At 36.2% G+C, this 12,796-nt stretch overlaps 2 protein-coding genes across 2 annotated transcripts; both read right to left on the bottom strand.

Moving 5' to 3' along the window:
• Positions 1–5,271: 5,271 nt before the first annotated feature.
• LOC114294579 (protein FATTY ACID EXPORT 1, chloroplastic) lies at positions 5,272–9,338 on the bottom strand. The gene is given in 5 exon segments (XM_082891977.1): positions 5,272–5,616; positions 5,718–5,758; positions 5,848–5,894; positions 7,134–7,301; positions 9,100–9,338. Coding segments are annotated over 5 exon segments (579 nt in total). The 5' UTR covers positions 9,329–9,338; the 3' UTR covers positions 5,272–5,522.
• A 1,332-nt stretch (positions 9,339–10,670) lies between these two features.
• LOC145800588 (protein FAR-RED IMPAIRED RESPONSE 1-like) lies at positions 10,671–12,554 on the bottom strand. The gene has a single exon (XM_082890292.1). The coding sequence runs from the start codon at positions 12,552–12,554 to the stop codon at positions 10,671–10,673; it is 1,884 nt and encodes a 627-aa protein (XP_082746418.1).
• Between the last annotated feature and the right edge of the window lie 242 nt (positions 12,555–12,796).

The raw sequence follows: 12,796 nt of genomic DNA, 5'->3' as shown, positions 1-12,796 counted from the left end.
TTCCTGCTTTTCCTGTACAAAAACCAGGGGGGCTTTTGTCACTTCCAAACACAAAGACATGATTAGAACTGCCGTAAGAGTTAATATTAGGATCTTCAGCGTTGTCTGAACATTCAATCTTTCCACAATCATCAACAGTCAATTTCTTCATCTCATCTGAGAGTTTGTGTGCTGTGCTTGTGCCAGAAGCACTGGTGCTACTAACACTACTTCCAAATACAAAATTGTCTTTATTATTTACAACAGAACCTACTTCAATATCTACTTTCATCTTTCCAACATCCTCAAAGTCTGATTTCCCAGAACTTTCACTGGATTCTCTCTTTTTGAAATCTGAAATTGATGATGAACTCTTCAAACAAGCACTAAAATTAAAACCAACATTATCAGACAGCCCCAATTGTGCTCCAAGTTTCATCTTCTGGCTGCCAATTGGTATTGATTTTCCTCCATTTTCATTAGATTCACTCTTCACCGAATCTAAGTTTGATGTCAGTTCACTCCAATTACCACCAAGCACAAAACTTATATTATCTAATTTCCCAAAATCTAATTTCATCTTCCGCTTACATCAGAAGCCGATTTCTCAACACTTTCATGAGATTCTTTCTTTTTCAAATTTGAATTTGACATTAAATCTCCACTAAAGACAAAACACTGATCATCTAGCTTCCTGAACTCTGCCTTATTCTCTTCTTTCATCGTCCCCCCTCCCTCGCCAAAAATTTCCACATTTACACTGGGTTCTCTTGCTTCGAAATTTGAACTGGATACTGAAGTGGTAGGTTTGGAGCCAAATTGCACACTGTCAAATTTCCTAAACTCATCGGCATGCATTTGCCCCTCACTTCCATTAGATGCTCTCTGTTCTGAATTTTTATTTGAAACTGAATTACTCTTTTTGGCACCAAACACAAAACCTCATAATTGAGTTCCCCAAACTCATCAGCACCCAACTGTTGCACATTTCCACTGGATGGTCTCCTTTCCAAGTCCAAATTCGTTAAAGAACTACTCTTATTAGCACCAAACACAAATCCCACATCGGCACCCAATTCTCCCACACCTCCACTAGATTCTTTATGCTCTGAATGTGAATTCAAATCCGAATTACTCTTTTTGGCACCAAACACAAAACCCCCATAATTGAGTTCCCCAAACTCATCAGCACCCAACTGTTGCACATTTCCACTGGATGGTCTCCTTTCCAAGTCCGAATTCGTTAAAGAACTACTCTTATTAGCACCAAACACAAATCCCACATTGGCACCCAATTCTCCCACACCTCCACTAGATTCTTTATGCTCTGAATGTGAATTCGAATCCGAATTACTCTTTTTGGCACCAAACACAAAACCCCCATAATTGAGTTCCCCAAACTCATTAGCACCCAACTGTTGCACATTTCCACTGGATGGTCTCCTTTCCAAGTCCGAATTCGTTAAAGAACTACTCTTATTAGCACCAAACACAAATCCCACATCGGCACCCAATTCTCCCACACCTCCACTAGATTCTTTATGCTCTGAATGTGAATTCGAATCCGAATTACTCTTTTTGGCACCAAACACAAAACCCCCATAATTGAGTTCCCCAAACTCATCAGCACCCAACTGTTGCACATTTCCACTGGATGGTCTCCTTTCCAAGTCCGAATTCGTTAAAGAACTACTCTTATTAGCACCAAACACAAATCCCACGTCGGCACCCAATTCTCCCACACCTCCACTAGATTCTTTATGCTCTGAATGTGAATTTGAATCCGAATTACTCTTTTTGGCACCAAACACAAAACCCCCATAATTGAGTTCCCCAAACTCATCAGCACCCAACTGTAGCACATTTCCACTGGATGGTCTCCTTTCCAAGTCCGAATTCGTTAAAGAACTACTCTTATTAGCACCAAACACAAATCCCACATCGGCACCCAATTCTCCCACACCTCCACTAGATTCTTTATGCTCTGAATGTGAATTCGAATCCGAATTACTCTTTTTGGCACCAAACACAAAAACCCCATAATTGAGTTCCCCAAACTCATCAGCACCCAACTGTTGCACATTTCCACTGGATGGTCTCCTTTCCAAGTCCGAATTCGTTAAAGAACTACTCTTATTAGCACCAAACACAAATCCCACATCGGCACCCAATTCTCCCACACCACCACTAGATTCTTTATGCTCTGAATGTGAATTCGAATCCGAATTACTCTTTTTGGCACCAAACACAAAACCCCCATAATTGAGTTCCCCAAACTCATCAGCACCCAACTGTTGCACATTTCCACTGGATGGTCTCCTTTCCAAGTCCGAATTCGTTAAAGAACTACTCTTATTAGCACCAAACACAAATCCCACATCGGCACCCAATTCTCCCACACCTCCACTAGATTCTTTATGCTCTGAATGTGAATTTGAATCCGAATTACTCTTTTTGGCACCAAACACAAAACCCCCATAATTGAGTTCCCCAAACCCATCAGCACCCAACTGTTGCACATTTCCACTGGATGGTCTCCTTTCCAAGTCCGAATTCGTTAAAGAACTACTCTTATTAGCACCAAACACAAATCCCACATCGGCACCCAATTCTCCCACACCTCCACTAGATTCTTTATGCTCTGAATGTGAATTCAAATCCGAATTACTCTTTTTGGCACCAAACACAAAACCCCCATAATTGAGTTCCCCAAACTCATCAGCACCCAACTGTTGCACATTTCCACTGGATGGTCTCCTTTCCAAGTCCGAATTCGTTAAAGAACTACTCTTATTAGCACCAAACACAAATCCCACATTGGCACCCAATTCTCCCACACCTCCACTAGATTCTTTATGCTCTGAATGTGAATTCGAATCCGAATTACTCTTATTCACACCAAACACAAAACCCACATTATTGAAGCTCCCAAACCCTTCTGCACTTCCAGTACATTGTTCCTTTTCCGAATTCAAATTCGACATCAAACTGTTCTTATGTGAACCAAACACAAAACCCACATCCCCAACCAAAGAATTGAACCCATTTGATGAACTACTAGTAGCATTGTTAACTTGATTAGAATTCTCGAAAACAGACTGAAAAGGATTCAAACCCGAATTATTTGAAGACTTCCCTTGCTGAGAACCCATCTGTCTCCTAATCTTCACAAGCCTCGGCTTCGAACGCCCCGAAACTGCAGAAGAATTCGACTTCTCTGAACTCATTCGCGGCACAAAAGGCAAAGAGAAGCCAAGGTTCGAACTTTGTAGCCTGCCCTTTTTTTTTTTCAACTGACTGCAGGAAACTATTTTGCAAGTTAGTTATATTTCAATAACACTATCATTTCACCCATTCAAAAGTTTCTTTCAACAATTTGCATGCAAGTTATATCAATCCATATGTAGATTACATGAGAACATATCGAACTGTTCCTCTTTTATTTTTTAGAACACAGCTGACAACAGTTTTCTTCTAATTTTCACTTAAGCAACCAACAAATTAGAACCCGGTTCTATGATTACACTTCCCCTCTTCTCATGACTGACCAAGTCTTCATGTCAAACAAACAAAACAACCTTCACATTCACTTGAAAACCACAAGCCAAAAAAAAAAAAAAACAAAAACAAACTGTAAACCTCAAATCTGATATGAGCTTCGTCGGTTCTGATTATGATGGGGCAATGGCAGATGATTTCAACTTTTTTGGTGGTGGGTTTCCTCCCGACAAAACCACATAGGAATAGAAGCATAGCATTGCAGCACTGACACAAATAAAGATCAGAAGACCGTTTTAGCAAGATATAGCTCATGACGGAAGGTAACTAAACTTCGTCAATAGAAGCACAGAGAGATATTTAAGTACCTAATGGCAGCATAAAAGCCTGTTGGGAACAGTTTCTTGTCTGCAATCAACTTTCAACACTAGGGTTTAAGTTTTGGGAAATTTTTTTAAAAAAAAAAATACTATCAATTAGTTTTCTCCTAATATTATTTTAACCCTATAATTAATTTTTTTTTTTTAAAAATTTAAATTTTCATAATCATATTTTTATTCTAATTTTATCGATTTAAATTATTTTCTTTAATTGTAGAAATTTAGAAAAATCTCTAAATAAAAAAGTATAATCAGATTAAAAGAGTTATGACATTCGATTCATTAGTTTATATAATTTTATATTTTTAAAAATATATTTGGTAATAATTCACATAAAAATACTAGAAGAGATATAAATATTAAGCTTTTTTAGGATTTTTTGAATTGTTTACCAAATGTAAGATAATAAAAAAATAATAAATCTTATGCCATAATGTTTATTCAATTGGTTATATTATAGTTTAATATAATTTGTAAACTTATATAATATAAAAATAATATTTTAAATAAATTAAAATTGATTATAAAAATATAATTCATACTTTACTGAAAATTTGTAAAAGTAGAATAAAACACACCATTATGAAAATTCAATTTTTTTTTCTTTAAACAAGTTATCAAAAATAAAATGTAGTTGTCTACATTAAAACATGATAATGCTCAAGCGAGGAATAAGTAGAGCACTAATTTCCCTTAAACTTTTATGATTATTTGTTTTGGGCAAATTACATATACACCCCCTCGAGGTTTGGCTAAATTACAAATACCCCCTGAGGTTTGAGAAATTACGAATTCCCCCCTGAATGCTATATTTGCATAAGAAATTAGGGGGTAATTTGTTATGAAATATAAACCTCAGGGGGTAAATTGTTATGAAAATACAAACCTCAGGGGGCGGGATGTAATTTCCGAAACCTCAGGGGTATCTGTAATTTAACCAAACCTCGAGGGGTGTATATGTAATTTGCCCTTTAGTTTTTTAAAAGCAAAAAAGACAAAATATCAGTAAGTGTGATAGCCACGATTATTTTTACATTCGATGATGATTTGAAATCATTTCATCATGGGAAAAAATTGTGAAATTTCTTATTTTGAAAGTGAGACACCTGAGAGAAAAATTTGATCAATCCCAAATCTAAACCGATAGTTTTAGAACTGAGTAATTTCTTAGTGGTTTAGGAAAATAAGAAGGAAATAGATACATATTAGTAAAGGAAAAAAACCATTTTTTGTTTAATTACCCATCAAAAAAAAATTGCAAAACTTTGTAGCCTTTTTTTTTTCAACCGACTGCATGAAACTATTTTGCAAGTTAGTCATATTTCAATAACACTATCATTTCACCCATTCAAAAGTTTCTTTCAACAATTTGCATGCAAGTTATATTAATCCATATGTAGATTACATGAGAACATATCAAACTGTTCCTCCTTTTATTTTTTAGAACATAGGTGACACGGCAAACAGCTTTCTTCTAATTTTCACTTAAGCAACCTACAAATTAGAACCCGGTTCTATGATTACACTTTCCCTCTTCCCATGACTGACCAAGTCTTCATGTCAAACAAACAAAACCACCTTCACATTCACTTGAAAGCCACAAGCCAAAAAAAAAAACAAACAAACTGTAAACCTCAAATCTGATATGAGCTTCGTTGGTTCTGATTATGATGGGGCAACGGCAGATGATTTCAACTTTTTTGGTGGTGGGTTTCCTCCGGACAAAACCACATAGGAATAGAAGCATAGCATTGCAGCACTGACACAAATAACGATCAGAAGACCGTTTTAGCAAGATATAGCTCATGACGGAAAGTAACTAAACTTCGTCAATAGAAACACTGAGAGATATTTAAGTACCTAATGGCAGCATAAAAGCCTGTTTGGAACAGTTTCTTTGTCTGCAATCACAATATCATTCTTATAGTTAAATATAAAGAATAAGCTAGCCAATGAAGGAAAATGATGTAGTGGTGATGAGATAAACTGCCATAGAGTAGGTCTGAAAGTTCTTCCAAAGAAGTGCCACAGCAATTACTGCAAGATCAGAAATAGAACATCCAAACAAAGAGAAATGAAGATCAACATAAATTTATAAAACACTTATCTTGATTGTTTTTACAATGCACATGGAAGTCAAGCACACCGGTTACTAGAACATGTAAATGATGGAAAATCATTGACCTTATGAACTTGTTCAAACACTTGGCAAACTCTGTATTTTGGAGCTTACAAGAAGTATGAAAGAGCCATACTTAGTATCTTTGAGGATAATAATGACATTGTGGGATTATGGAGAGGCAGTGCAAGGTGGTTTCTTGGAGGGTTTTCACATTGAGCAGCTTGATGGCTCCCCTTTTAAAGGTCTCTCACTTGCTCGCAAATGACACTATTATTTTTTGTGGGACTGAGGCCCAGTATTTGGGTAATCAATGTTGCTTATTTGCTTCAAGGTAGTTTCAAGCTTGAAAGTAAATTTGGGGAAGTCTAGCCTTATTCCAGTTGGAGAGGTTCCCCCTGTGGGGGCATTGGCTGTAAAGTTTTTTTTTTTTTTTTGAAAAATATTTTTTGGCTGTAAAGTTGATCATTTACCTTCTTTAGACTTGGTCTCCCTCTTGGATCCTCTTTTGAGGCAAACTCAGTTTGGAACTCAGAGGTAGAAAGGTTCCAGATGCGTCTGGCAGGCTGGAAGAGACGGTATTTATCAAAAGGGGTGAGGTCTACTTTGATTAAGACCACTTCATCCAGTCTTCCTTTGGGTTTGATGTGGATCATTTGGAGAAAGGATAATCAGAGTACGTTTGATGGCTTGGAATATCCCATCCTTAAATTGAAAAACCATTTTTAGTATAGTTGGTTCTTGGGCGATGTAAATTTGGTTTTTAACCAATTTTTGAAATTTTTAATCTTTTGAGTAGATTGATGTATAGGTGACATAGGTTGTTGTGTTCCTTTTTGCTTGCCTCATTAATATATACACATTACTTATAAAAAAATTTATATAATTCATCTAACAAACTTGTCCTGGACTATTAGTTGAGAAGAAAAGTTACAGTGTAGAGTATAAATGAACCACTAAAATCTTCTCACAAGCTAGTCCAATGGCAGCCATAAAAAGTGCAACAAAATTACCATTCAGAGGGCTGCATAGTTTATGTTTTTCTTCTAGATAAGAAACATAAATTTGAAACCAACAAAAGATACAAGAATCTAAGAGCAAAAAAATATAAAAGAAGTCGATATCATGATATCTTAAATCACAAGAGAAGTAGATACCTGCTTGTCCTAGTATGAATGGGAAGCTAGATTTTCCTTGTCTCCAGACCTTTAAGCTTAAGGTGCTGAGGGATAGCAAAGCAGCTCCAAAGAGTGCATCAGTGCGTAAAGTAGTAAGATTTCTTGTAAATATAAAACCAATAAGCCCCCCACTTAAAAAAAGCCCACCTATGGAAAGACACAATCAGTAAGTGACAACAGAAAACCAATTAGTTAGCACAAGAAACCGACACCTATGAACAAACAAGCCAAAAAAGTTTGTCCCTATGTTGGATACACTGAACATAAAATTAACATGGATCATCATTATACTAACTTATGATGCAGTCTAACAATTCAATAGTCTATATGAACACAGAAAACTGTTTAGGATAAAGAACCAGCAATGAAGCTAAGAACACAAAACCATAAACTTACACCTTCCCTATCTTTACCTAGCTGTCTACTACCCTCTGCAGCAAAGCCAGTCCTAAACTAAATTAGAAGCAGACAGAAAGTCAAATTACCAGCATAAAGTTTATAAATCAATTGAATCCTCAAAATTGCAAAATATGCAATTGTGCATGATAAGATTCCAAAGTTTCCAAAATTACCACACACACACGCACCAAAAAAAAAAAGAAAAGGGGTTGTATTAACAGCCTCTAGGTGATATTCCTCATATGTTCCCGTTGTAAGGCTCAAACGTAACCTATCTTCAGCTCCTCCATTTCTTTCTATTTCTTTAACCTTTACAACCTATATAATTTCTATATGTTGATAGACAAAAAAAAGCTAACTGCTCAAGTGGACGGCACAATTGGCAACAGCACCTCTCCATGCATGCAAGCAAGCACGTTCCCACCTCATGCTTGCCACCTTGGCTTACCAGCTTGTGCTTGCCATGTCTTCATGCCTACCACCTGGTGGTTATCATTGCAAAAATCTGGCAGAAGCCTATAGTGCAATCACACAACTTCATCGACACATCAAGCTGACACTAGTTTGCATGTTCTGTGACACCTCATGCCTTGCTGGAAGGCATGTGTCATGCAAAATACATACGAGGCAAAAGCCTCACTGCCACGAGAAATGGCTAAGGTAAGAGACTTGACAAACCCTATGTTAAAGATACCATTATCACATATCCTTTTGAGCATAGAAACTATGATTAAATATATGATCTCCTTTAAGCACCTTAAGAATTCTCTAGAGTCTGAAAGCACTTTAAGAATTGATCAAGTATGGAAACACCACAAAAAATGTTGTCCATAACTCCAGAGACTAATCAAGCAGAGGGAATGGGAATCATATTACCAAGAATAATGAGATTCCCATGTCAATGTCATTCAATTTTTGAATTAGTCAAACATATTATACGAGAAATGACAAAAATTTACAATGTTGTGGGCCCAGGTCTCGTTTTTACTCTCGAATGCCCAAGGTCACATCATCACTTGACTCATGATATTATGTGCTATGTATTTATGCATACATACAATAAAGATAGTGATTCACTTTGGTACACAATCTCAAAACATCATAAGATACATAACATTCTACAAATGCTAAACAGCAAGAATTCCCACCATATCACAATAACAACAAGAACATCATAAAACTGAAGTATTATATAAACCAAAAATGATGTGAGTACGGTGAAACCAAGAAAGTGTAAAGAATAGAAGAGGCCTTTGATTGTGACGCTAAGTCACTTCTCTATGATGTCTATGTAAGTAATAATAAAGGTTGCAAGTTGCAAATGATTTTTGAATATATGCATTTTACATACTTTATGAATTTAATGCGTAAATTGGGAGAATGAAAACATGTTCAACAAATCCTTAACCAATTTCATAAATGAAGGTGCTTGAGTTACATTATAGCTCATCTAACAAGTAGTTTTCACATCAGCCAGGACACACTAAAAGGCTTTTCTGGGTGAGGAAAAACCAGAATTTTTAAACCAACATTAAAGCACACTCACCAAAAGGAATGCCAAGACAAAAATCATGGATCTTTGCTGCCCTTATCTGTTGGGTGACAGCATGTCCTTGTACTGGGTCATTCATCCCTTTTCCATTGCCATTTTCTGATGTAGTTGCATAGGACTTTGCTGACCCCTCAATATGTGATCTTTAAGCATCTGCAGTATAACTCAGATTGGTCTTAGTCTGTGAACCCGATATCCCTGTGCCACTTCCATCACTGTTCATGACAACCAGTACCTACAAAATAAAGATTTCCAACAGTTGGTACTACTTCCAAAATCTATAAATTAGAACAATAATATAAAGCACTCATTAGTAAAACTTCCACAAAATTTTAGCAAATGAAAATATTCATATTGAGAAATAAATTAAATTTATTTTCCTTTGGGCAAATTAAATTGTTAGTTCCTCTACTTTGGCTCTTGTGTCATTTTGGTCATTGTATTTCAATTTGATCAATTTTGACCCGGAATTTTTTTACTTTGTCTCAAATTAATCCAATTGATTCCAATTTTTAGCATTTTTTTTTATGGCAAATGCACACAAAAATAGCACTTGTCATGCTTTTAGGAGCAAAATTGTAAACTTGATCAATTCAGTGACTTAACCTCAACCAATTCAGAGAAAATTTTCTGTGAAAAATCCTAACCGCATTATCAATAGGACCAAATTGACGTGAAATCTAAAATTAATGGTCAAAATTGAGCAAATTGAAACCATATTTTAGGACTAGCAGTGTAATTTATCCTATTCTTTTCTTGCAGACATAATAATCCTCAGAATAAAAAACTGGAAATTTGAATTTGTTTTGTACATCATAACACAAATACAAGTATAAAACCCCCAAATTGGAGGCGAAAAATGACTGAAGAGTTGAGTAGAGGTTTTACCTCATCAAATCCCATATAATCCAGCAAAAAAAATTCAAAATTTTTAAATTTTCTAGCATTTTCTTGGGAACCAAACGGAATCTGAGAAAGTTTGGGGGGTATTGAAAGCAGTACTCTCACCTCGGAACGAAAAGTGGGGCATGGCCGAGTGTGTAGATGTAGTCTGCGGCTGATAGAAGAGAAGGAAGAGAGCTGAGAGATTACCGAAGACATGAACGGTGATTGCTTGTTGCTGATTCCAAAATCAAACACCAAAAAACAAAAATGGAAAATCGAGAAAGAGGAAGAAGAAGAAGAAGAAGAAGAAGAAGAAGGTGATTGGTGATTGTTTGGTTGAAAGTTTTTTTCTTCTTTTTTATTTTTTATTTTTTATTTTATTATTATTATTATTAAATAAAGTTATACGTATATAAAGTTATACGTATATGTACTAACTAATTTATCATCCGTACTATGCACGAGATAATTATAGTGGTTTAACCACCTTCCTCGTACTAGCACTCTTCGCCGAACAACCAAAGGACTAACCACCTTCCTCGTACTAGCACTCGATGTACATCTGGTGGCAATTGGACTTTTTGTAGAAGATGGTATCCTATTAGTAGAATGTGGTAAATTTCTCCCATCACCCGATTCATCGTGCATGACTCTATCCTTCATTTCATCCAACCCACAATCTATAATTTTAATTTTCCCTTCCGATTACCAGCAAGTTGTATAATGGCGATCAATTTCTTGTTCATCCTCTCATAACAACTTGTATTGAAATCATCCCCAAAGCCAGTGTACGTGGTTTTGATACATGTGTACTGTCGAACCAAATCTTTCCTCCAACGTGGCAAAATGTACTTACTTGGCACCTCATTTATGCACCTACTGACAAACACCGCGAGTGAATGAGCACACATAATCCCTCTAAACTGAAACAACTGACACATACACTGAACTTCACATTCAATTGAATTAAAATACACAACAAAGTTCACATGCTTCATCTTGTCACAAACTACCATCGCTTCTTGGACATTATATGTACAAATTGCTCCCTCCTCTTTGACAATCAAGGCTTGACAGTATACTAATCTCTTCAACTCTCCTTGAACTTCTTTGAATTTTGCATTGGTGTAGGCTTGTTGAAATTGCTTCTCAAAGCCATATATAGTTAGACAATCAAACAATTTGTGTCGAGACTTGAAGTCTGATTTCTTCTCTTTCTCTACCTTACTTCTCAACGCATTGTCATATTGTTCAACAAATTGTTTTAATGTAGTCTTCGGGTTGACATATCCATCAAAAAAAGCATTCATGCTTTCACTTCGTTGTGTTGTTGACATGCCAGCCCAAAAAATGTCTTTAACATATACAGGAACCCATCGATGCCGCTCATGATATAGTACCCCCAACCACTCATTATCATAAAGATTGAATTTAGTAAGCATCTCTTCCCATTTTTCCTCAAATTCATCTCTTGTCAAACAATCATAAATTGCATTTTGCATAGCCAACTTCATGGGTTCATACTGAGCATATCCTTTCAACTTCTTCGGTATTTTCTTCATTACATGCCATAAGCACCATCGATGTCGGGCCTGTGGAAAGACAATTTCTATAGCATTTTGCATAGCTCTGCACTGATCAGTTATGATTGCTTTTGGAGGTTTATTTGACATGCAACTTAACCACGACTTGAATAGCCAAACAAATGTGTCGGTGTCTTCACTAGATAACAATCCACAACCAAGCAAAATAGACTGTCCATGGTGATTGACTCCTACAAATGGAGCAAATGGCATGTCATATTTGTTCGTCAGATAAGTTGTGTCAAATGAAACAACATCTCCAAATGATTCATACATAGCTCGACTCCTTGCATCAGCCCAAAACAAGTTTCTAATGCGAAACTCCTCATCAACATCAATCACATAAAAGAATTTCTCACTATGTGCTTGCATCCTCATAAAATAGCTTTGAAGTGATTCGGCATCACCTTCACCAAGCCTTAATCTTCTAGCTCTATTAATGTAATTCCTTGCATCTCGCTCATCAAATGTCAATGACCCGTATCCCCCCGCTTCAACAACCATTGAATGATAGTTCCTAGACACCCCAATCCCTGCTTCATCATTGATTTCTAATCTTCTCTTCACAGGAGTACGAATTTTCTTATTCATTGCAAAATGACGAGAGTCGGTGGGAATCAAATCATGATTATGCTCAAGGTTAACTGTGGTTAACATATATGTCCCATTCTTTTGTAGAGTACCTCGCACCCTTGCTTTGCAACCAATTTTTGTGGACAAAGATGGCTTCAAAGGGTTCACTTCTGATTTCTTTTTTCTCTCCCCCGCTCGAGAACATTCAATTGCAAAGTTTTTTAATTCGCCATCATCTCCAAAATGTTGTGCTCTATGAGCTATAGAAAAGCCAACATGCTTAGCATATGTGGCATAAAATGTGTACACATCTTCCCTTGAGCTAAAACACATACCCTTGTTAGGTTCTTCAACTTGTTCACCCTCATTTACTGAAGGATTGTCACCACCATTTGAATCAACCTCCATTCTATGAGAATCAAAAATAAAATTCAAATAGAATGATTTTAGAATAATTATGAAACTGTTATGTTGAACTTCACATTGTGATAATTTCAATTTATGGTATAACTAAATTATAGAAACTTCAATTTCAACCTCAACCTCACATAGTCATGGTATATGTAATTTTGAAACTGTTAACTTCAATTTCAAACTTTGAAACTGTTATGTTCAACTTCAACCTCACATAGTCATGGTATATCACAGAA

Source organism: Camellia sinensis, chromosome 10, assembly GCF_055761805.1.
Source record: "Camellia sinensis isolate YWXY chromosome 10, ASM5576180v1, whole genome shotgun sequence".
Classification (NCBI taxonomy): domain Eukaryota; kingdom Viridiplantae; phylum Streptophyta; class Magnoliopsida; order Ericales; family Theaceae; genus Camellia; species Camellia sinensis.
This window is presented reverse-complemented; position numbering and strand designations above follow the sequence as displayed.

Excerpts from the sequence above, each read along its gene's own strand:
- LOC145800588 (XM_082890292.1), bottom strand. The coding sequence starts at position 12,554 with ATGGAGGTTGATTCAAATGGTGGTGACAATCCTTCAGTAAATGAGGGT.